The sequence below is a fragment of the Arachis stenosperma genome, chromosome 5 (genome assembly GCF_014773155.1).
Source record: "Arachis stenosperma cultivar V10309 chromosome 5, arast.V10309.gnm1.PFL2, whole genome shotgun sequence".
NCBI classification, from domain to species: domain Eukaryota; kingdom Viridiplantae; phylum Streptophyta; class Magnoliopsida; order Fabales; family Fabaceae; genus Arachis; species Arachis stenosperma.
The window spans coordinates 128441554-128467339 of NC_080381.1; the positions used below are offsets into that span (position 1 = coordinate 128441554).

At 33.0% G+C, this 25786-nt stretch overlaps 2 protein-coding genes across 2 annotated transcripts; one reads left to right on the forward strand and one right to left on the reverse strand.

The window, feature by feature from the left end:
- Positions 1-3128: 3128 nt before the first annotated feature.
- LOC130979392 (2-methylene-furan-3-one reductase-like) lies at positions 3129-6801 on the reverse strand. The gene is made up of 4 exons (XM_057902826.1): positions 6492-6801; positions 5906-6229; positions 4163-4322; positions 3129-3622 (listed from the first exon to the last, which is right to left on the reverse strand). Exons 1-4 carry the CDS (start codon positions 6705-6707, stop codon positions 3357-3359), a joined length of 966 nt encoding a protein of 321 aa, XP_057758809.1. The 5' UTR covers positions 6708-6801; the 3' UTR covers positions 3129-3356.
- A 14400-nt stretch (positions 6802-21201) lies between these two features.
- LOC130981375 (protein FAR1-RELATED SEQUENCE 5-like) lies at positions 21202-23312 on the forward strand. Its single transcript, XM_057904965.1, has 4 exons — positions 21202-21420; positions 21505-22842; positions 22950-23132; positions 23256-23312. Exons 1-4 carry the CDS (start codon positions 21202-21204, stop codon positions 23310-23312), a joined length of 1797 nt encoding a protein of 598 aa, XP_057760948.1.
- Positions 23313-25786: the final 2474 nt, after the last annotated feature.

Sequence of the window (25786 nt, forward strand, 5' to 3'; positions counted from 1 at the left end):
GGCTCCACGACAAGGCTATCAAAATTGTTCAGAATGACTAAAAAGTGTTCTACAAAAACACTAAAAGGTCGTCAGACAAATTAGCCCCAAGGACCACCTCAACCAAGCAGAAAATGGACAAAATCAGAAGTGATCAAAAGAGGTCGTACAACAAAAGTACCGACACTCTACAAAGATCCACAAAAATGGACAAAGACATCTAGCAAACGGCCAGAGGAAAGCCAGGAATGTTTTGCTAAAAGGTACGAAGTCTTGAAAAAAGACACTACTTAAAAAGCGAAAAGCACAGCCTCAAAGACAGAGCTAAAAAGTCATCCAAACAAACTATAAAAAGGTTTTCCATCGAAACACTACCTAAAAAGTTGTTGGATTATGACTAAAAAGCCCGAACAGCGAAGACAAACAAGTCGGAAGAAGGCTGAAAAGTCCCCTCAACAAAGTAAAAGGGGCAATACCAGACTCGCACAAGGAGAAACTACTCAAAGATCGACCAAAGTCAGGATGCTTGAGCATGACTTCCCCAAAAAGATCGAAACTCTGAAAGCACGGTCTCATGGAAAAGTCCGAACTCAAGCAGGGGCAAAATCATACAGGTCGACGTTAGCTAAAGAAGAGGCGCAAGTACGACTTCAAAAAAGAACAAGCCAAAAGGTTGGGAAACAACTTAAGGCTCAAATGCGCTTAGCCAAAAAGGATACAACTCCACTCAAAGAAGGCACAATCTCAAACAGGGCTACGAACGTCATCTGAGACTAAAAAAGGTTCTAGATAAAGAACACTAAAAAAGTCATTGGACAAATCACTAAAAGTCCGGATATCAAGCCGCAAGGACAACTTCGCCAAAGCAGAGGGTTGTCAACACAAACTTAAAGCAAGGCGTAATCCAGAAGGCAAGGGTAGAAAACCCACGCTACCACTCAAAAGAGGTTGGACTGTGAAGTACCAAACCTCAAGAAAATTTGCAAGATTGCAAAGCAATGAAGAAACAAGCCAGATAGATGCTTGAGCACGACTTCCAAAGAGATCGAAGCTCTGAAAAGCATGATCTCATGGAAAGATTGAACTCAAGCAGGGGCACTGTTCATACCCTGGGTCAAGCTGTCCGACCCGGGATGTTTAGCGACAAGCCGACCGACCTCTTCAGGTCAGACTATCCGACCTCTTCTCAAAGAGCTCGGCCAAATGTCCGACCTCTTCTCAAAGAGCTCGGCCAACTCGCCAAAGGAGCCCAAAGCAAGCCCAAAACGAAGGAACACAGCCCAATCTAAAGGCAACCAAAGCCCAGAAAGATAAAGGCGGTTCCCTTGAAGATAAGATGACCTCACTTAAAGATAAGATAAAGATAAGATAAGATAACTAAACTTATCTTATCCACAGGAGGCCACATCTCACCATTATAAATACACTGGAGCACCCAGGTATAACTCATACTCTGATTCTACTCAATACCTGCTTAATACCCTTGCTAACTTAAGCATCGGAGTCCCTTGCAGGTACCCCCCACCCTCCGGGGACGAAGGATCAGCACCACCACCAAGTCCAACAAGTCGGACACACCAGCTCCGGCCGCTGTACACCTGCCGGACACGTCGGCTCCGACCAGCACAGAAGATCTCGTCCGAGATCGACCTACAGTTTCAGGTAACTCTCGGAACAATTACCTTGGCCTTGATTTGAGATGAGAAGTGATCCTCCAACCTTTTCCAGATTTGATGAGTGAGCGTACAACCAACCATTCTTGTAGTGAAGGGATTGGACATTGAAGCTAGAAACCAGGATTTCAGAAGAGCGTCTTGCCTTTTCCACTTTTGAAACTCTGGATTTACTGCTCCATTTGGAAGAAAAATCTGAGGAATTTCCTCTCTGGTGAGATGATTTAGCATATCATTTCCTTCAATTGTTGACTCGGCTTGATCCTTCCACTACAGGTAATTATTTTCGTCTAGTTTCATGGAAATAGGAGTTGCAACGAAATTCTGAGCCATGGTTCTTGATCGATCTTCAGCCATAGATCCAGATCTGATTATTTGCGGAAGCTATGGTACCAAGAGCTCTGATACCATGAAGGTATCAGTGCCTTAGGCACATAGAATATGAAGAGCAGAACTGAGCTTAGTGGAGAAGCATGATGAAATGCAGAGAAGAGATGAAACTGAAATTAGAGAGAAGAATGAAGAGAGAGTTCTGTTATTGAGTAGAGTAAAAAATGAATGAGTAAAGTGTTGATTACAAGCAAGCTTTAGCTATTTATAGCTAGAGGATAATACAACTGAATTGGTAACTAACTGAAGCTTCTGGAAGCCAGTAACTAACTGACTGACTGAAATTTGCAGTTGAGGCTTGTAACTAATTCTAACTGAATTGTCTTCACGGCAGTGCACATGCTTTCTCAACTGATTTGATCACAGCTTAATACACTCATCAAATACGATACAAACAAATAAAATTATTTTAGGTAAATTTCAACAAAGACAAAAATTCATAAGTATTGCTACTAATGAGAAACTAATCTATTTTAAAGATAAATAAAATTTTTTCTACGAATTTTTTAATTCGACAAACCGATGATTAATCCACCACGTATTGATACTCTATTTATTAGGGCCTACTGTTATTAATGAATTGTTACACATAAGGCAAAATTCAAATTCCAAATATTTGTTTAAGCTAACGGACAAATCACAAATGAAATGACCATTCAACCAATTCAAATTAGTTTAGACAAATATTAATTATTTTTAATATTTTTTATTTAATTTTTTAATAAAAAATTTTATATAATTTTATATATTATCCCGTACAGAAAACAAAAATATACACTAGTTTTTTTATGTAAAAACAAGGCCTTCTATTTGAAATGAAAGATTATCAAGCTACTTAACTTTCTTCTTGAATTCAAACTTCATCACCACATACAACTTATAACCAAATCAAAATTGATTTTTGTCCTCCTATCATGTTGTGTTAATCTCTTTATCTAATAACGACTCTTATAGATCTCTCCCAAATCTCTATCAAACACTACAAATAGTGAACATAATTTTCACTTAAAATATCCACACTCTAACAAGTTCAATAATTATTTCTCGAGTCTTACTGACTTGATTATTGAAGTTTTACAGGTAATATCTCGACCCAATAATTTATTTTTCTATTATTTAACATTTTCATGTATTAATAACATGGCTACCAGCCAAGTATAAACCATATATAGTATTATCATACATGCTCTTAATTATTTTTGTCAACAAGACACAACCAATGTGTGCAATTATTTTACATCCACCATTTTCAGATGGATTTATTACATGCACACACCTTCACTTAACTAGAAATATTGAACATGCATCATATGCTTATGGGATTGGATGTATAACTACTTTTCCAGTGGCTCTATTGGTCTTGAGGTAGGCAAATGCTTCTACTGCCTTAGAAAATGGGAGAGGGCTCTTTGGATCCAACACTGGCTTCACCTTGCCACTGTCTAAATAAGGTTTGAGTTTGTCCAAGACTGCACCATCTGAATGGAGAAAGAACCATATTGCAGGTGGACTTGCAGGTCCTGCTATTGTTATTACTTTTCCCCCTTCTTTAATTGCCTTCAATGCCTTGTCAGTTTGTCCTATTTTGATTAAAAAAAAACAAATCTCAAAACAAATGATATTTTATTCCTTAACAAATATTTTAGTCATTAATTGTCATTTCAACGAACATATAAGTGATATAACCAACTTTATTCAACGAAGGCACATGCAAATTAAGGTTGACATGTATGTATATACGAAAGAATGTTATTTGGATAATAACTTAAAGTTTGCCTCACCCTTTTCTTTAGCAATTACAGTACTGCAAATTCTACTCGTTCTCTATTTAATTCTATTTTTCTTCTTACTTTGTGAAACTATAAACTTCAAAGATACAAATTATTACGTAATAATTTTTTAAATTTTCATCCAACAACATATACATCCTTTTGTAATTTCAAATAGTAATTTAGTTCTATACAATTTTACTTTACATTAATAATTAATTACAATTTACTAATGAGAGAACGTCACGTGAAAATAATATAATGTGTTAAGAGTATTTGCACAAAGTGGCACTAAAAAAATGATCACATACAAATAGCTTTTAATAGTGGCAAAAGTAGCATATATCATACCTACTGTATCATACACAACATCAAACTTTTGTGGCAGCTCCTCAAAATTCTCCTTTGTATAATCAATTGGCAAGTCTACTCCTAACTTCCTTAACAGCTCCAGTTTCCCGGTACTAGCGGTAGCTGCTACCTTAGCTGCACCGAAAACTTGCTTGGCTAGCTACAACATCAAACATTATTTTAAATGTATGGTTTCCAAGAGAGAAATTCTTATTGATTCTTGGGTACTATGTGTTTTACAATCGCGATCAAAATGATATAAATAAAATAAAAAAATTTAGAAAACGAGACCATAGACATTGGTCTATTGTCACTCTCAATACTAATAAAGTAGAGATTGGGTTACGATTAAATTGTAATGACAAAAGTATGACTGTAATCAATGATCACGTTTTGCAACTAGGTGAAAAATAACCATGGGCTTAACTCAAAACCGTGACAATTTATAATCGAACTGACATTATTCACGGTTATTAACTGTAACATCAACATGTACATAGTCACAATTAAGCTAGCCGTAACTACTGTCCAAAGATGTTGTGCCAGGGCTGATTTGCGTATACCTAGACAATGAGCCATAAATTGAAATAAATGGAACGAGTCTTGAAAAAACTAATCTCAACTTTAGATATTAGACAAGGACCGTACAATGGGCCAAATTTATCGGTTAATCTATTTATCGTCTAAACAAATGGTGTTTTACTTTTAAAATTAGCCTATTCAAATTTTTGATTAAACGGAATGAGCTCGATTAACCTAAAAAAATAATAAAAATATATTAGTCCGCATACTAAACGGATAATCCATTTATTTTTTTGTCTTTTTAAAAAATTTAACAATTTTTTTAAAATATTTTTTTGATCCGATCCAAATACTTGATTTATCCATTTAAAAAATTTCGTTTGTTTAAGGTTTTTCTCTCAAAAGTTGTCTTTTTTTTTGCCTAAAATTAAATTTTTTATTCAAGTTTTTTTTTTCAAAAATAAAAAAATGAATGAGTCAGCTTATATAACTCATTGGACTAACCAACAACTAGAACTGAAAACTAAGACTCTTGACCAAATAAAAAATAAACGAGTCAATATAATATGAAGACTTTTATGAAGTATGGACATTTTTTTTATTTATCTGTGTATCAGACACATTCTTCATGAGAATGAATCATTTCAATTGTTAAAAAAATTGAGAATGTAAAATGTTATCTCTAACCTTTTATTATTTTCTCTCTCATATTTATTTTTAATCCTACTTATAAAATTAATGGTGAGAGGTCACATTTTACTCTCTCAATTGTTAAAAAAATTGAGAGGATCCATTTCCATACTTATGAATACTCATTAGACATGTTTGTCAATAAAACAATTTTTTTCTAGACATACTTAGACACATTTAAATATCATCGCGTGTCAGCATATCTAACCTTATTCTTAATATATATTCTTGAAATAAGTTTAGAAATAATATATATTATTAATTATTAAAATAAAAAATATTTTAAATATTTTATATAATTAAAAAATATTTAAAATAATTAAAAAATTAATTTATATTTTAATATTAATAAAATATTAAAATATTATTATAATTTATCTAAAATACTTTATATTTTATATAGATGTCCATTATAGGTATACTTAGACAAACTGGACTAACCGGGTCTCATCGACTTGTGTTGAAGGCCCTGTATTAGAAAATCTAAATATGATTCTACTATACGATGGAAGATAGCATCATTATTCAAACCTGGGTAACAAGACTTCCAACTCCACCAGCACCTCCAAGAACAAGTATAGATTTTCCAGCAGAAAATTCAACTCTCTCAAGACCTTGATAAGCAGTGATGATTGCTGCAGGGAGGCTAGCAGCTTCAACAAAGCTCAAATTAGAGGGTTTGTGAGCCAACACTTTCTCTTCAGCACTAGTATACTCTGCCACTGACCCAATAGCTTTTGGATTATTCACAGCATATTCATTTATATCACCATAAACTTCATCTCCAACCTTGAATTTCTTCACTTCGCTTCCCACTTTCACCACCACACCAGCCACATCATACCCTGGAGCAGTCTTTTCCAAATTCCAACCACCACATGCACAAATTAAATAAACAATAAAAAACAGTACTTTCTTTCTTTTATCATAATTGTATACAAGAAAACAAAAAAAGACACGCGCATCAAAAAAATAATTGATTAAGATTGTTATCTAAAAAATTAATTAATATTATTTTTATGATATTATTATATATAACAAATATATAATTATTTTAAAATTTGAACTAAAAAGTATTATTTTTTAACAAATAAAAATAATGATAAAAAAAACTCACTGGGAATGGAGAGTCAGAGTCCTTGAAAAATCCAAGGGCCCTCTTATAATCAACAGGGTTAAGGGCTGCAGCCACAACCTTGATGAGAACCTGATCATCCTTGAGTTGTGGTAAAGCTACGTTTGAGTCAAGCTTAAGAGTCTCTTCAATGTTTCCATATTCATTGTAGACCCAAGCTTTTATGTGAGATGGGATGCTGGCTGTGCTTGCTGCCATGATTTTGATCGATGATGATATATTTAATATGTAGCTAAAGCTTAGAAACTGAAGACAATATGGGGAGTGATAACTGATAATTAGTGTTGAACTTTAAATCAGGGGGAGGGTGGGTACTGGTTAGAGCGTCCATTATTCAAACGTAGTTGACAAAGAAAAAGTCCTCTAATCACATCTATTATTCTATTTTTAAAGATTATCATTCATATTTTCAATGGACTAACATAGCAATACGATGAGTTTGGAAAATTCTAAATTAATATTTGTGATAACTAAACATTATTAATATAATTAATTACAAAATTAGTTTTGGATTAAATGATGATTAAAATAATTTTGTAATGCAGGTTTATATTTGGGCCAAAATAAAAAGAAAATGTTGTTAGTCCAATGTTAAATATTCAGCATTGATATAAAATTAGTTTCTTATGACTGGAATATATGGGAGATATGTCACTTGAGTCAGAATGAATTTTATTGCTCCAAACCCAATTATGATTTATGCTAAGTGATCCAATGCTTGATCCAAAAATTCATCAGGAAAGTAAATGTTACCATTTGCCTTGAGCTTCCAACGGAATCCATTTCTAGTGGAATTCAAATTTCACTAAAATGAATTTAATACTAGCATTGAAAACATGAGAGAGTATGTCATTGATATGATTGATGGCATTGGAAGCTACACGCTACTCAGGAAAGTAAAAACAACTTTTTCAATTGAATTATTTAACTCATTTAATTGCTTTCCTTTCAAACTCCATCTTCTCTCTCATTTCTTTCTTTCTTTCGGTTAATACCCAGAAAACCATAGAAGCAAAAATGAGCTACCAAAAGAAAGGAAAAGCAAGTATGAAGACCATCATGATGAGGCAAGAAAATATATCAAAATAAAAGTATGTTGTGGCTGATATTTTCACCAAAAATGGTAAGATTTGGTGAGGTAATCTCGAGCTCTTCATACCAAAAAGAAAGAAAAAGATTCGGCCAGCAAGGAGGAGATCCTTGGAGGCATGGCTTGTTTCTGATTCTGCTCAACCACCACAGGAAGTAGCTAGAGTGGCGAAGTGATGGAAGAGGCAGAGATTGGAGCAGATGAAGTCATCATCATCATGAAGCATCAAGGTCCAGAAATCCATCTTGGAGAGCAAGCCAATGATGGAGAGCTCGGATTGATGAAGAGTGATGACCAAGGAAGAACTAGAGGTATTTGTATGTTGGGTTTTGCATGGGTTACCTCATTTCTCTCTCTTTGGCCGAACCGGTTTTGTGTGAAGAAAAAGAAGTTAAGCTTGGTTTCTATTTCAACTGTGAAGGCTTCTCCTCTTCTATAAAAAGGGCGAACAGTTACGATTTGATTCAAGGAGTTAGAAGTAAGCGGTGAGAGTGCAAGATACGGAAGTCTCATAGTTACCTAAGCTTACAGATTTTCTTCTCCTTCAATATATTCTGTTTTGTATTTTTCTGTTTAATTTTGTCATGTCTTGAGTCTCATGGAAAAAGGCAAACAGTGAGGTTTGTATGAAAAAGCCATAGAGCGGAAAAAGGCAGAGAGTGCAAAATTAAAAGAAAAAGCCATAGATGTCCTTAGAGTTCCTTTGTACGTCTATGTTGTGTTTCATGATTCTGTGGGAATCCCCTTGTAAGTTGGGTAAGCACTTTACAGTTTGTAATCAGGTTGATTATAGTGAAATTCCATCATTATTGTGATGGAGACTGGATGTAGGCTGCATTGCACTTAGCAGCTGAACCAGGATATATTTGGGTGTAATTTTCTTTCTCTACTACTCCATTTCTGTTTCTGCTCCACATGAGCTAAAACAAAAAATATCTCGTGCCAAGTGATGAGACAAAAATAAAAGTCTCGTGGCTAGGGACGAGACAAAAAACAAAAAAATCTTCTCAAAGACCAAAAAATATAATCAAGCAAAAATGGGACTAAGATTCAACCCCCCATTCTCTTAGTCAGTGAAATCATCACAATACATAATTAAATGTACCTATTTCTTATCTCTAGTACATCAAAATTAAATTTTTATATTTATATACACTAATTTTGTTCACTACTTTGCTTTCTTTTCCGTTAAGGTTCATGTTGTGAAAGCAAAAACAACACAAGATAAAGGATCATCTTATTTTCTATTTTTTTAAATGTTTTGTAATAAAAAAAATCAGTCAAAAATAATCAAAATTTATTTTATTTAATATTTATTAATAATTATTATAATTATTAATAAATATTAAATAAAATAAATTTTAGCTATTTTTTGTCTCACTAACATTTTTTTTAATGGAAATGCTAAGATGCATGTAGCCGATTTTTCAACAAGGTTCATGATTTTATTTTAATCTTTATAGATGAAAACTCTGTACAAGAAAATAAGGATTCTTGATGAATAATATGTATCTTGCAGAGGTACAAAACTTCTAGATGCATATATACAAATAGGCTTTAGAAGTCAAAGGATAAATGCTTCACGCGCTAAAATTCTAATTTGCCACTTTTTAATTAATTCATTATAAATTATTATTATTTTTAAATTATTTATTAATATACCTTTATTTTTATCACGGCGGTATTTTTTATTTTTTATTATAAATAATATTATATAGCCAATAAATATTATCAGTACTTGGTTAATAATAATTATTTGTATTTATATTTATAAAAATTTTGTACACAAAAAATATATAATTTATATTTTTATTTATCAAATTTTACATATATAAATTAAGACAATTTATATTTATATTTTTCAAAATTTACACACATAAATAATAAAATTTATTTATTAAAAATAATTTAATATTTATATTAATTAAATTATAATAAAAATATTAAAAATTACTGCCCACTAATAAGAATTTCTCTTTTATTATTATTTTTATGCCAATTAATTATGCTAAAAGAAAAAAAGTGAGTTTAATTCAGAATTTTGATTTATCGTTTTGAACTTAATTATCCCTTTTCGATTTTATTATTGAGTTTTATATTCTCTATTTATATGTAGTTAAAGTTGTCATGTGCACACCAATGAGTTATAGCTACATAGTTGCTTCATACTCACCAATATTTATAATATTTTAATTAATATTTTAAATTTTATTTGCAATTAAATTTTTTAACAAATAATTAAATTTTAATTATATAATGGGATCTCAATTATCATTTTAGTTTTGATAATTACGTAGAAAACTGAAGACTTTGTGTTCAGTTTATGTTTTCATTTTATTTTTGTTTTTAATATTTTTTTTTCTAGAATTTTGTAAATATATAATAAAAATATAAAAGAAAAAAATATTTTTATTATTTTGTTTTATTTATTTGTAATATTTTGAAAATAAAAAAAGAAAAAAAAAGTATTTTAAGGATATAAAACTCTAATAATAATATTTTTAATATATCATATATCTACGAAGAATATTAAAATGTCAATATTTTTAGTGAAACATAAAAAAAAATAATTAGTATCGATTAAAATATATAAAATTAAAAATATTTAGTTTGACCAAAGAAATGTCACATTACCACCCAACCAGATTAAAATTAAAGTATTTAGTTTGACTAAAGAAATGTGACATTATCAACCACGAATGTTTTTCTTTTATTTAGGCCAAAAAGTCCACAACAGATGTAAGGAATGACATTATCACAAGTGTGCTGAAGGAAGAGTATTTACAAATTAATATATTAATATTAAAAATAAACGGTTGAATAATTATTGTTTATAGTTCAATTCTTTTTCTAATCGTTGTGTATCTACAAATATATTATGAATACTTGTTAATGTATGTTAACGGTATTTTTTGTACCTATTCAAGAAATAATCAAAAATCACATTTTTTTATTATGTAACTATTTAATAACTAAAGGGACAATTCTATGGTGCCTTTTGTTTGGTGCCTAATTTTTACCTAAATTACTTTTTATAGTAACTTTAAAATATTTAAAACTTTTTAATTTTTATACTTTTAAATTTAGAATTAATTATTTTACCTATTTTAGTAATTAGGCAATACTTTTTAGGCACTATAGCAAACACCAACTAAAGATTACACCTGTTTATAAGTTACGTGATTTTTTATTCTAATACATGCAACATGTATATATATGAATTACCCACTATTTAATGCTGTGTGCAACAAAAGGATAATAATAAGTACTAAGTGTACATGTGATTTTACCTATTGAGAGTTTTCTTTATTCAAGAGAGTTAAGGATTTTTTATTATTGATAATTAAGAAATTCTTAGGTTTCATTGTATTCTGGGAGAGTATTGTCATCAATCCTATAGCAACTAAGTGTGGGATCGGACAAATATCTCTCTAAAGAAAGTGATCTAATCGTGCCTTGAAACCACTACACAAATATAAGATTTTGTCATCTTCTCATACTAATATACCCAACAATTTTAGAGAGATATTTGTTGAAGATGGCACAAGATCAAAATACCACGTTCAATGTCATGAATCAAGAGTTTGTCAAGTTAGATCGCTTTGATGGAACAAACTTCAACCGTTGGAAGGTCAAGATGATGTTCCTTCTTTCGGTTCTCAATCTTGCATATGTGATTGACCCAAAGACTACACCAATTGCCGATGCCACTGAAAATGTCACACCGAAAGAGAAAGAAAAGATAGTTCAATTGAAGAAGAAACGTGATGAAGATACTTTTGCATGTCGAGGTCATATTCTCAACACTTTATCTGACCGACTCTATGATCTCTACATGTCAATTCAATCACCATTAGAGATTTGGAAATCTTTGGAAGAAAAGTACAATATCGAACGACAAGGAACAGATTAGTTTATTATGATGACATATTTTGAATTTATTATGAATGATACTCTGCTTGTCATGGATCAAATTCATGAATTACAAATTCTTGTAAGTAGACTTCGTAATCTACAAGTGGTGATCCCTGAATCATTACAAGTTGGAGCAATTATTTTAAAATTGCCTTCATCTTGGAATGGTTATAGGAAGAAATTTTTACATCTTGCCGAGGACTTCACAATTGAGAAATTACTAAGGCAGATACATATAGAGGAGGAAACTCGAAAACGTGATGTTGTGTATCTTTCTCAAGGTTCTAAAGTGAATCATATTGGTGAAAACAACACCAATAAGAAGAAAAGAAAGTTCTCTAAAGATTCAAAGCAAGATAAGAAGAGACAAAGAGAGTGTTATCATTGTCACAAGAAAGGACACTATATCAAAGAATGTAGACTTCTGAAAAAGGAAGCACTAAAGACCAACTTAGTGGAAGAGAAGGATCTAATTGCTATGGTTGCAGAAAAAAGTACAAAACATGCATATTGGCATGGTTACATAAGTCAACATAGCAACACAAAGAAAATCACTTGAGTGGTGGTTAGATTTTGGGGCTACTGTTTACATTTGCAATGATCGCAACCAATTCAAAACATATGAAGAAGTGAACAATAGAGTAGTCTTGATGGGTAATGACAACTCAGCCAAAGTTTGTGGTCAAGGAACTGTGGAATTAAATTTTACATCTGGAAAGAAATTAAGTTTAATAAATGTACTTCATGTTCCAGATTTGAGAAAAAAATTTAGTTTCTGTTAGTCTCTTGTGTAAGAAAGGATTCAAAGTTATAATGGAATCCGATAAAGTGATCTTGCTTAAGAATGATGTATTCATAGGAAAAGGATATTGTACTGAAGGCATGTTTAAACTTAGTATTAATAAAGTGAATATTTTCTTGTATGTTGTTGATTCTTGTGATTTATGGCATAGTAGATTAGCACACTTAAATTATAAATCAATTGAATATATGCAAAAAAATAACTATATTGATCTTAGTAACAAGAATTTTAATAAGAAATGTGATATTTGCATACAATCCAAAATTACTAAGAAACCTTTTCCTAAGGTTGAAAGAAATACACATTTATTAGAATTGATTCATAGTGATATTTGTGAACTAAATGACAATATTACTAGAGGAGGAAAAAGATATTTCATAACCTTTGTTGATGATTGTTCTAGATTTACTTATGTGTATTTGCTTAGAAATAAAGATGAAGCTTTTGAAATGTTTAAGAAATATAAAATGGAAGTAGAAAATATGCATGATAAGAAAATAAAATTTCTTCGTAGTGATCGAGGTGGAGAATATTTTTCTAATGAATTTGATCACTTTTGTGAATTACATGATATTGTGCATGAATCTTCCGCTCCATATACTTCGCAACAAAATGATTTGGCGGAAAGAAAAAACCGTACCTTAGTGGATATGGTAAATTCAATGTTACTAAATGCAAAATTGCCTTACAATTTGTGGGGTGAAGCATTATTGACATCATGTCATATCCATAATAGGATACCATCAAGACATAGAAAGGTTTCTCCTTATGAAATTTGAAAAGAAAGAAAACCTAATTTAAATTATCTTAAAGTGTGGGGGTATTTAACCTTTTATCGAGTTCCTGATCAAAAGAGAACCAAATTGGGACCAAGAGCCATAAAAGACACTTTTATAGGATATGCTCAAAATTCTAAAGCATATAGAATATTAGATTTAGTGTCTAATGTAGTTGTTGAATCAAGAGAAGTAGAATTTATTGAAAATAAATATATCAATGATTCAACTTCTAATTCAGAGTATCCCCAAAATGATACTAATATTTCACAAGAAATAAATAATCAAAACAATAAACGTCTAAGCGATAAAAAGTTGATTGAACCAAGGAAGAGCTTGAGAGTAAGAAAAGAAAAGGACTTGGATCCAGATTTTATTTCTTCTCAGGCTATCACTTTTATGGTAGAAGGAACTAAGAATTCTATAACAAATAAGATTCCTATTGTGATGAACATAGAGGGTGATCCTCAAACATTCAAAGAGGCTATGGCTTTAAGGGATTCTGCTTTCTGAAAAGAAGCAATAAATGATGAAATGGACTCAATATTATCTAATAATACTTGGGTCTTGGTTGATTTGTCTCTAGGATCAAAGCCTATAGGATGTAAGTGGGTATTTAGAAGAAAGTATAATACTGATGGTTCCTTACAAACATTTAAAGTAAGGTTAGTGGCCAAGGGGTTTAGACAACAAGAAGGTCTAGACTATTTTGATACCTACGCACCTGTGGCAAGAATAACTTCTATTAGGGCTCTTATAGCATTAGCATCTATACATAAGCTTTATATACATCAAATGGATGTTAAAACGGCTTTTCTAAATGGAGATCTTAATGAAGAAATTTATATGAAGCAACCGGAAGGCTACGTGCTACCCGAAAATAAAAAAAGTCTGCAAATTAATTAAGTCTTTGTATGGGCTAAAACAAGCGCCTAAACAATGGCATGAGAAGTTCGATTCAGTGGTGTTATCAAATGGCTTCTCACATAATATTGCGGATAAATGTATTTACTCAAAATTTACTAAAGATTATGGAATAATCATCTGTTTATATGTTGATGATATGTTAATCATCAGAACAAATTTAGAAGGAATTCGTATAACGAAGGAGTATATAACTTCTAAATTCAAGATGAAGGATTTGAATGAAGTTGATATAATATTAGGCATAAAGGTGCATAAGAATGAAGTTGGCTTTACTTTAAGTCAATCTCATTATATCAAAAAGGTATTGAAAAAGTTTGATCATCTCACAATTAAAGAATCCAATACACTGTATGATCCTAATCTTAAATTAGAAGGAAACATGGGAAGACCTATAGCACAATTAGAATATGCTAGTGCTATAGGAAGTTTAATGTATGCAATGCATTGTATTAGACCTGATATAGCATTTGCTGTGTGCAAATTATCAAGGTTTAAAGGAAATCCTAGCAATCAACATTGGAAAGTTATAACAAGAGTTCTTGGTTATCTCAAGAAAACCATAAACTTGGGATTACATTATAGTGATTATCCCGCAATTTTAGAAGGTTATTCCGACACAAGTTGGATTACAAATCTTAATGACAATAAATCCACTTTAGGATGAATTTTTACCATAGGTGGTGGAGCAATAAGTTGGGCCCCAAAGAAACAAACATGTATTACACATTCTACTATGGAGGTTGAGTTTGTAGCTTTATCAGCCGCAGGTAAAGAAGCGGAATAGTTAAGAAATTTGTTATATGATATAAAGCTGTGGCCACAGCAGACGACAGCTATTTCAATCTTCTGTGATAGTGAATCAACCATGTCTCGAGCATATAATAAGGTTTATAATGGAAAGTCAAAACATATAAGTTTGAGACATGAATTTATGAGGCAACTAATAGATGATGGTGTAATTACCATCACTTATGTAAGATCTCAAGAAAATTCAGCAGACCCTTTGACTAAAGGTTTGTCAAGGGATAAAATCAAAGAAACTACTGCTAAAATGGAATTAAAACCTATTATTGCTAAGTGATGGGAACCAATCTTATTCTAGTAGAACACTAGTTTCAAGATTTAATGGGTAATAACAAGTTATTTAGCGATTGGAGCACTAAGGTATAGGATTTAGTGCTATTTACAATAAATTAGGAGGGTGAGTTTAAACTCTTAATGGAATAATAATATTATCTATCAAAATATTCCACCAATATGAATATAAGAGTGGTGCTGCTCTAATCGAGAATTTTAGAGGTTTTATTCTCGTAAATATTCATGAAACCAGGATGAGCACAAGGCCATATAAGTGCTTAAAATTTTAAACTCTTGATGAACTTGGAGGGTATAAGTAATGTGTGTGATTTTTGGTACTCGCATATGGAGTATAGGTTTAATCGATTAGACACCTATTACTTCGTTAGAATTTTAAAATTTACACTAAAAAAATGTTTAATTTTAGTGACACATTCTTTATACATATACTTAAATAATATTTAAATGTTGTAAATAGTGAGGGATTGAAGAGTATTTATAAATTAATATATTAATATTAAAAATAAACGGTTAAATAATTATCGTTTACGGTTCAATTCTTTCTCTAACGGTTGTGTACCTACATATATATTATGAATGCTTGTTAATGTATGTTAATGGTACTTTGTACCTATTCAAGAAATAATCAAAAGTCACATCTTTTTATTATTTAACTATTCAATAACCAAAGGTTACATCTGTTCATAAGTTACGTGACTTTTGATTCTAATACATGTAGCATGTATATATATATGAATTACACACTATTCAATGCTGTATGCAACAAAAGGATAATAACAAGTACTAAGTGTACATGTGATTTTAACTATTGAGAGTTTTCTTTGTTCAAGAGAGTTAAGAATTTCTTATTGTTGCTAATTAAGAAATTTTTAGGTTTCATTGTATCTTGGGAGAGTATTGTCATCAACCCTATAGCAACTAAGTGTGGAAATAAATATCTCTCTAAAAAAAAGATCTAATCGTACCTTAAAACCACTACACAAATATAAGATTTTGTTATCTTCTCGTACTAATATACCCAACACTGAATTAGGTGTTTCTTCTACTTTTTCTTTTTGGATTGTTGTGCTCTCAATTACAGGACAATTTTCCATGAATAAAATGACCAGAATAAAAGAAACCAAAGGTCTAGTGGTTACCGATTAGGATCAAGGCGTTGATATAGTGATAAAGAGAGAAAGGTTAACCATTTTTGAAATAAAATAGTGGGATTTTGATATAATCAGAGATATAAATTTAGGCGCATGCTACCGTGCTGAAGTAAGATTCTTTCAGCACGTATTTAAAGTGACTTGGCATAAAGGGAAGTAGGACGCGTGTGTTGATTGTATTGCACGCATAGACACAACCTGAAGCACTACAGTATTGGCAGGAAGGTATTATTCTGGGAGGGCGTAATTACTTCAGCGTAATCAGCAACTAATGTTGATTAATTATTTGGGTTTGGACTTTTTTGTTGAACAGGAGAATTTTTGGTTGCTATCGTGAGTTGGGGTTTACTGTACTGACCACATGTTATTGGTTCAATAAGTTCAGTATCTTGTTTATATTAAAATAAAGTTGGAGACAGTTAAAGATTAAAATTAGGCCTATCAAGGAATGGATATGCTGGTGTTTTTATTTTTTTCCTTTTTGTTGTCATGCATTAGATAAAATATGATATAGACAATGCATAAAAAGAGAAACTGGAAAAGCGACAGTAATAAGAATGAGAAGGAAATGAAAAAAAATTACATGTGCTCTTATAAAAGTTGTGGTAATTAAAATTAGTGAGTGTATTAATTTCTTAATTTAAAAAACAAGTGTTTTTGTTAAATTGTGTATGGAAAAAAGGTCATTTTATTTTTAATTCAGTAATGTTAGAATAGGACATTAAATGTTTGGTTAAAAATGTTTTGTCAAAGTAAACAAAAGACTTGTTTGGATGAATTTTTATAAAATATTTTTTTTTTCAAATGATATCTTTTAAAAAATTTTAGAGAAAAACCTAAAATAGCCCCTGACAATTACCTCGAAAGACAACGAGGCCCTTGACAGAAAAAAAAACTCAAATCGGCTCCTGACAATTATCTCGCAAGGACAACGAGACTCCTGTGCCAAAAAAGACAACGAGGCCCTTGACAAAAAAAACTCAAACCGTTCCCTGACAATTATCTCGCAAGGACAACGAGGCCCCTATGCAAAAAAAATCAATATTATTTTTTTGGGCATAGGGGCTAATCAGTCCCAAAAAAATATCAGGGATCGGGTTGGGTGTTTTTTTTTTTGGGGGCCTCGTTGTCCTTTCGAGATGATTGTCAGGGGTCGGGTGGGGTATTCACTCAAAATTTTACTAACTTGTGCCCTATTAAGCATACTATAAAAGAAAATATTTTATAAAAATTATTATAAAAATTAATTTTTTTTATGTTTTCAATGCAATAAATACATCAAAAGTATTAAAAAAATTTATTATTATATTTTTAAAATGTGTCTTTAAGGCACAAGTTAGTTAAATCTTTTTTTAAAATATTTTATTAAAAAATAAGGCAATTTTATATTTAGTTATCTCATGTAAAATTATTTTTTTATCTATCAATTATGTTTAAGTACAACAATATAAAATTATTTATTATGTTAAAAATATTTTTGTTTAAGTGAAAAAATAAAAAATATATAAATTGTAATTTCTAAATTTCTTTTTAATATTTTTATTTTTATTATTAAAATTTTTCGTAATAGTGAAGAAGAGAGGGAGACACATTACTGTTCCTATCCTGATCCAACACTAAGGCCCAAGTCTAAATAAAAGACCCAATCCAAATATTAGGCCTTCATTCGACACCGACCTCCTCACAAGAAGTCGGACCCAACACAGACTTGTCCTAAGGAAGTCGGGATCGAAGATTAGCTGGCAGATAATCCTTATTCAAATAAGTAACTGCCCCTAAAATCTCTCAACTCACTTCCAGGGGTCATATCTCAACTTCCCTAAGATAAAGGGACGGTTATCCATATAAAAATGTGAAACTACTCCAACAGTGGTTATTGGTTCACCACTATAAATACACTGACACCCCTCATGTATCTCTAAGTTCCAATACTCTCTAAACCTGCCAAAACTCTTTGCTAACTTAGGCATCGGAGTATCCTTGCAGGTACCACCCTCCATTCGTTCACACACACAAGTCGGACGATAGCTCCCAGACGCGAACCTAGTCGGAGATCCTCTCTTCCAAACGTTTGGGCCAACCTTATCAGTCCAGCCTATTAATCTCCAGTTATCCATCGTAACAATGACCAAAAGACAAAAAGTGAAAACGAACGAGAAATTTGAATTAAAAAAGAATTTATGATATTATCACAATTTAAGATTTAGAATTTAAAATTTATCATTACATATTAGAATTTATTGTTTAATATTGAGGGTTTATGTTAAGGTTTAGGGTATAATTATATAAATAAAATAAAATATAAATTTTTAATTTAAAATTTAAAATTAAATTTACTTAGTTTGTGAAAATATTTAACTCACACGGAGGAATAAGTTTAAAAATATGGTATTTAAGAAAAAATTCTTCCCCCAATATTTTTAAAGGTTCAATAGTTTTGAATATAATTTTATAAAAAATAAAAAATTTAAAAAATTTTGAAAAATATGGTGAATACACTTTTTTTTTTTAGTGGTCTTCCTTAAAATATAATTGTTTTTTGAAGTAATCTTAAATCAATGAAATTATTGTAAATTTTAAATTTTTTATTTAATCAATTGTTTGCTTTATATATAATCAATTGTTTGCTTTAATCAATTGTTTGCTTTAAAGAATAAGTGACTAGTGTTATTTTTAAATTAATAATTTCAAATTAAAAAAATTACATAAACATAATGGTATTAATCTTAAAATTAAAAATTTTAAATAAAAAAAATTTACGTAGTAGCAATTTATTTTTTTCTGTCATGATCATCATTATTATTATTACTATTTCGGTAAGATAAAGGGGCAGAGCTCGAAGCCCTTTTTATTGTTGTTATTATTTTGAAATGGAGTAGCAAAAATTTTAGCCCATAACCACAACCCAGCTCATTCCAACCATTGTATACCAAAACTTCACTTCAGAACAATAAAGCCCAACTAAATAGCCTCGACAATTTCTGTCCCTTCTGCAATTGTCACACAACTTGCCGGGGTCAATGGGAACCAAGACTACACGCGTATCCTCTTGGAGCATCCACGACATTTCTTCAGGTGAGGAAAAAGTTTTACTTTCTCACAGTAGCATGACCCATAAATTTAATGATAATTAATCTTTTATTTTATTAATTTTTTTAGAGAATCTAAATTTTAAAAACAGTGTTCTAAAAGAAGTATAAAAAAAAGGGGAGTGCTACGGTGATGAGATGAAGAATTTTCTTTTCATGCTGAAACAAGGTGGAATGCATGGATATTGGACGCGTGTATTAATGTTCCCCAAGACAAGACATATCTGATGGAAGCAGAGAGACAACAGGCTTTAAGTTGTCAAAGTGATTAATAAGTTAGGTAGTAGATTATGTTAATTAATGTGGTTAAGTATTTGGGCTAATTTGATTTGAAGCCCAAAATTTTTTTTGAAGCTGTGTTTTTTGTTGAAGAAAAATTCTGTATTTCTGTCTGGGCTTAGTCTCAACAATAATAATAATAATAATAATAATAATAATAATAATAATAATAATAATATGTGAAATAGGTATTGGAACTTTGGAAGAACTAGGGTAACCCACGCTGTAACAAGTTTAACGAAGGGGAAGGGCGACGGCCACACACAGTGAAAGGGCAAAAAAATTGAAGGGAACAAAGGGAAAGGACCAAGAGCTGCGCTGATTCGTGTCCAAACCATTTATTCCGGTAATTTTTTCTGATAGAACAGTTTAATTTTGTACATTGAAGATAATGCTTGTTACCGTTGAAACTCCATTGCCTCAAGACACCGCTTTCTTAAACCCTTCTTTCAGGTTTCAAGTTTCACCAGTTCATCCAATCCCAAAATAAGATCAGAATATAGGAAGACAGAAAAGAGAAGACGAAATTCAAGATTCAGAGTCCTTTTTTTGGCCATCCAAATTGTAAGTTTTCATCTTCTACTTATTTTTCAGGATGTGATGAAAAATAAGTATATGTAGTTGATACCAATTTTTCTTTATTTGTAAGTTTTATGGGGATTTGTTGCTAATTCATATAATTTCTGATGTAGAATATTTTTCTGAAGTAATCATGGTTGAGAACAATTTTTAGAAATAAAAAGTAGATGTTATTGTTGCTGCATGGTTGATTGTAATATTGTTTAGACTAAGTTGATGAGTACTTTGTGATGTCAGATATTTTTGCTGCATGTTGATGAGTAACTGTTTATGAAATATCGTATTATGGGACTGCAGTATTGTATTTTCGTAATTAATGAATCAGATTGGTGAGTGGATTTGTTGTTGCTGTGTTACTGAGCAGTTACTTCTATTATTTATCTTGATGCAAATATTCTTCCAGGGTATTCTTTGTTGAATTTAGTGAACCCCAAAATTTACTGAAAATTTTGAATGGCTGAGAGTGGATATGAATTGTCGGATGAAGAAGCCGGTGAGTATGGAGATCTATTGCAGTTGAGTAAGGAAGATATAATGAACAAGGCATTCCGTAGCGATGAAGCAGCATATGAATTTTACAGGAGGTTAGGCAAATGTTTTGGTTTTGGTATTCGAAAGGGTGACTCGGGAAAAGATGACAGTGGAAGGGTTATTCGTCGTAGATTTTTTTGTAATAGAGCGGGCCTGAGAGAACGTCGTCACTATGATAGGCTAGATAGGCAGAGAAGTCATAGACCAGAAACCCGGACAAATTGTGAGGCAAAGTTGTCAGTCTACCTTGATGTGGTCAGTGGTATATAGAGGGTGAGGAAAATTGTATTGGATCATAACCACGATTTAACTCCGGCATATATGGTTCATATGATGACGAATTTTAGAGAAATAACTTGTTCCGCTAAGGCACAAATATCTGGTATGCAGGCTCATGGTGTTCCGACGTCTAAGATTCTGGGGTATATGGCCGGACAGCTGGTGGCTATTCTCTAATGGGCTTCACTAAGAAGGATGCTTACAATTATATTAACAAGGCTAAGCGTGCAAAGATTATTGATGGGGACGCTAACGCCGCTGTTGTATACTTGGAGGGGAAAGCGGGGGCAGATCCGATGTCGATGGCTAGGTATAATCTTACAAAGGATAATATGCTAGCCAATATGTTTTGGGCGGATGGTGGCAGTAGAGTTGATTACCAATACTTTGGGGATGTTCTAGCATTTGATTCGACCTACAAGAAAAATAAATAACAGAGATCGCTGGTGATATTTTCTGGTGTGAATAACCATAAGCAGATGACAATATTTGGGTTTAGCGTGGTGTTAGATGAAAGCGTTGGGTCTTATAAGTGGTTACTGAAAAATTTGTTGGAAGTCATGTGTAACAAGAAGCCGTCGGTTGTCGTCACGGATGGGTGTGATTCAATGAAAGCTGCAGTGAAGTCTGTTTTTCCGGAGGCAACGCATCGATTGTGTGCTTGGCATATGGAGAAGAATGTAACCGCTAATGTGAAGGAAGAGGGACTGCGGCAATGTTTCACCCGGTGGCTGTATTCAGAGATGGAAATAGATGAATTTGAGGCTGAGTGGGATGATGCTATTGAAGAGTATGGGTTACAAAACAGTTTTTGGGCCAAAGAAACTTTTCAGAAGAGGATGATGTGGGCTAATGCATATCTACAGGACAAGTTCTGTGCAGGGTTTCGCACCACGTCCCGGTGTGAAGGCATTAACGCGTACGTGAAGAATTTTCTTAAGTCTAGGCACAGTCTCCTTGATATGGTTAAAAAATTGGAGTTGGTCCTGCGAGAGTACCGAAATAACGAATTAGTTGCACAATTTAGGTCACTCCATGGGACGCCGGTAATGACAACTTGTTTGGATCCTCTTGAAAGGTATGCTGCAGATGCATACACACGGGAGATATTCGTCGACGCGAAGAAGGAAATAGTGGGTGTCGATGCAGTTAATTTTGTAGCCAAGATAAGACGCTCAACTACAATGGTGTACACGTTGGAGGAATATGGTGACCCAGGTAGAGAGGTGATTGTGTTGTTCGATAGGGTTTCAAGGAAAATGGAGTGCGCATGCAATTTTTGGAGGCAAAAGGGAATACCTTGTAGACATATGTTTTTTGTAATGAAGCATGAGCACTTGACTCGAATTCCTGAGAGCCTGGTTCTGAAGAGGTGGCGAAAGGATGCAAAGTCGTTGGATAAGTATGGTGAGATCACGGAAGTTGGTAGTGAAATTGGTTTCTTGTTGCGCCATGGTGCACTTCATGCAGCCGCACAGTGGATGCTATATGTTGGAGCCAGGAGCCCTTTATCTTTCACACAGGCGCTTAACGGTCTCCATGCGTTGTGTCAAGAACTAGATAGAGGCCCTGAAAGTGGGGGTCAGAGGAAAGGTCTTGATATGGTTGACTTACACGACCCTGTTGTTGCGAAGACTAAGGGTGCCCCTCGTGTGAGGAGGCAGGGCGGATGCAAAAGGCGCTGCACCCGTTGCCGCAAAACGAGTCACACAAAACGACATTGCAATGCCGACCAATCCTTTGTTTCCAAGGCTGGAGAGAGCAAAGATTTTCAGGCTACAAATTTAGGGTCGGAGGGGTCTTCGCCGACGGAAAGGGTGAGAACACGTCATACCCATGTTGACTGTAGCAAGTATCGTTTTCTTTTTATAAAATTGTGTTTTTGTTTTCTTATGATGGCCTCATTCTGCTGGGTGGCGTGCAGGTCCGATTCGAACAAGGCAATAAGGGTGTTACTGGACCCAATAATTTGTGTGCACCAGTTTGGTTGGAGGCATCAGGTTCGAAGATTAGTTTACAACATGAAATTGCTGCTGCAACTGGACATAAGGAGACTATGGAATGGGAGACAAACATGATACGTAACACCGATGAAGTAATAGCACAGGTATGTGGTTTTTGTTTCCTACTCGTACTCAAGTAACTTACTTCTGCACTCATGTTCTGATGGCAACTTAAAATAGATGTTCAAACCGGAATTGACTAATTATGTTTACTTTTACCTATGCAGCTGATGACTGATATAACTTATCTCAGTTCAAGATTGGGTTCGAGCTTCGCAGCATAATTAGTTGTCGAATTTGGTGTTCCTTAGACAAATATGTTTCCTGTCATAATAGAAGTGGTTTATGGTCTTTGTTATTTGAAGTGTTAGTTCCTATCTATGGTTGAGTATAGTATAGGATGGGTAAGAAGAATGCTTTCTTTAGTGCCAATGAATAGTAATTTCAAGCATTGATAATGTTGGAATGTGGATCAGTAGTTATTTGTTTCATATGGGAAATTATTGCAGGGAAGTTTTTGCTATTTGTGGACATTCCTTACATGAAGTGTGTGTATTAGCCTTCTTTTCATGATCACACGAATTGCAATTAACATGTGACGAAACCATTGAAAGATTAACAGGAGAGTAACGAAGTGAATACAGTAATTAGTAATGGGTCGGCGTAAATTAATTAAGACTCGTCCATATGTCATTTTTTTAATAGGTCTCTTTGATATATCATTGAGGATTATGATGAGTTGAATGAATCCAATAGTAGGACTAGGAATAGTAAGGCGTAACAAAACATTTGATAGTCTTTCATATTCTGGCAGGTCAACTAGCATTTATTATGCCAATCTTGTTATTTGACACTATACTGTTATCGTAAGTTACTTTCAATTGTTTTTACCCAGGCGTGTTCTATTCAAGACCAAAAAAAAAGCAGGCATGTTCTATTTCAGTTTTAGTGCAAGCGGTGGTAAGTCAAAATGTTTAAAGGTTTTAATGAAGCAATGTAGGCAGTGAACATGCAACCGCGACTTGTGATTACAATCTTTATAAATGGTTAAATTTTGGTCCAGGGTACCATATAGTAAGTATTTCATTCGCTAATGTTTTCCATGTCCATGGGTTGTTAACATATGTGATATTAAAACTAGTTATTCTTCGGGAGGTTGGTCCAATCACTTGGACTAGTTTTCATCGGCAAGTACAAGTGTAGTTACTGAATATGGAATAGCATTTCATATACAATTGTATCTACAGAGGCACATTCACATCATCCCATACGATGACTTTGACATAAAGAGTACAATAGTGACCACCAATTACAATCCAAAAAATTTCATCAGGCTCATGTATGGGCACAAAAAATTTATAGCAAACCAGATCTCAGTGGATGCATTTAACGCCAAATAATGTTACCCCAAAAGGTTCCGTCACACGACAAGGTTGGTTGTACCTTGATTGTGGTTCGGTCATATTGAGTCAAAAAAATCAGCACCTACAAAAGTGTCGAACACAGACCGATTCGTAGTACCAGTGATCCATTAAAGCATTCCATACTGCATTCAACAACCCAAAAAATTTTAGACTATCAGTGACATCAAACCTAGGGGCTCAGTGGCCCCACAGGACTATGGGTCCTCTTCCGTGGTCTAGCTCCTTTCAAGTAAGAGCATATCATATTCCTGTCCCAGAATTGAACAGCCTTTTCTTGAACTTCTTCGGAGATTGGGTTGTGCTCACCCATAACTAGATCAACAGCAATGGTCATTCTGGTGTGTTCATTGATAAGCTGTTAGGCATACACACGATGGTAACACATAGATTTATTACAACCACATGTATTAATACCTACATCATTTATATCAAAGAAAGCATTCACTGAAGTGCTTAATTATTCAACTTGAAGGTCATAAGATGCCCATAAATCGTACTGGATCATCCACTTTGCAACCCAAACTCCGCAGTCATTGCTGCAAGAATTAGAAATGAAGTTTATATCGAATAAAGTAACGACGGTAGACTGAAAACTAATAAAGAGTTCACAACATACGAGTCGACAGCCTGTTGAGAATTCTGTGGCTCGTGGACCCTAAACTTGGAGATAGACTTCGGCACATTCGCCTTACACTCGTATAAAGAGGTATCCGACAACAACAGCTCAAGTAACCGAGCCTACAGTGACTCGTGACATAGATATTGTTATAACCACGGGTGGGATGCATCTAAAAATTTACGCAGATATGGGGAACCAATTTTGCTTATTGTTGAAAGGCCAGTCATGTCATTATATCACAAGAATAACGTCTATAAATAAATTAATATAGAAAAAATTAGGAAAATCAGCGGAAAATTCGACGAGAATAATATGTTAGCGTAACTCACGACTTCCAGCATTTGATCTATTCGAGCCTGTCGCTCCACAGTTGACTTGAATGAATCCAGATAAATCAAATTTTCATCCCACATGTCAACAATCATCAAATACCAGTGGTGTCCCATGTGGAGAGGAACATAAATCTGCATCAAGAGGGACCATATGCATTCAGATTGCAACTATTACGACTTCGTAAAATGGAAGTAAATTTCTTAGGTCTAAGTAGTACCACCTTCAGTAAATTGTCGGCGAAACCCATGTACTTTGCTACGATGTAATCAAGAGTTGCCTTGCAATGGTTGCCTGGGCTACTAGCTATTTGCTGCAAAAATTATCATTTAGGGGAATATAATGATGAATGAGTTACCATGCCAAAAATTAATTCACACCATTT

What these genes read in the sequence shown, in the direction of transcription:
- LOC130981375 (XM_057904965.1), top strand. Translation starts at nt 21,202, where the DNA reads ATGGGCTTCACTAAGAAGGATGCTTACAATTATATTAACAAGGCTAAG. An exon ending in ATTACCAATACTTTGGGGAT is followed by an intron (nt 21,421 to 21,504) that starts GTTCTAGCATTT and finishes AACCATAAGCAG; the next exon opens with ATGACAATATTTGGGTTTAG. An exon ending in GGTCTTCGCCGACGGAAAGG is followed by an intron (nt 22,843 to 22,949) that starts GTGAGAACACGT and finishes GGTGGCGTGCAG; the next exon opens with GTCCGATTCGAACAAGGCAA.
- LOC130979392 (XM_057902826.1), bottom strand. Translation starts at nt 6,707, where the DNA reads ATGGCAGCAAGCACAGCCAGCATCCCATCTCACATAAAAGCTTGGGTC. An exon ending in ACTCTGACTCTCCATTCCCA is followed by an intron (nt 6,230 to 6,491) that starts GTGAGTTTTTTT and finishes AATTTGGAAAAG; the next exon opens with ACTGCTCCAGGGTATGATGT. An exon ending in TGTTGTGTATGATACAGTAG is followed by an intron (nt 3,623 to 4,162) that starts GTATGATATATG and finishes TAATCAAAATAG; the next exon opens with GACAAACTGACAAGGCATTG.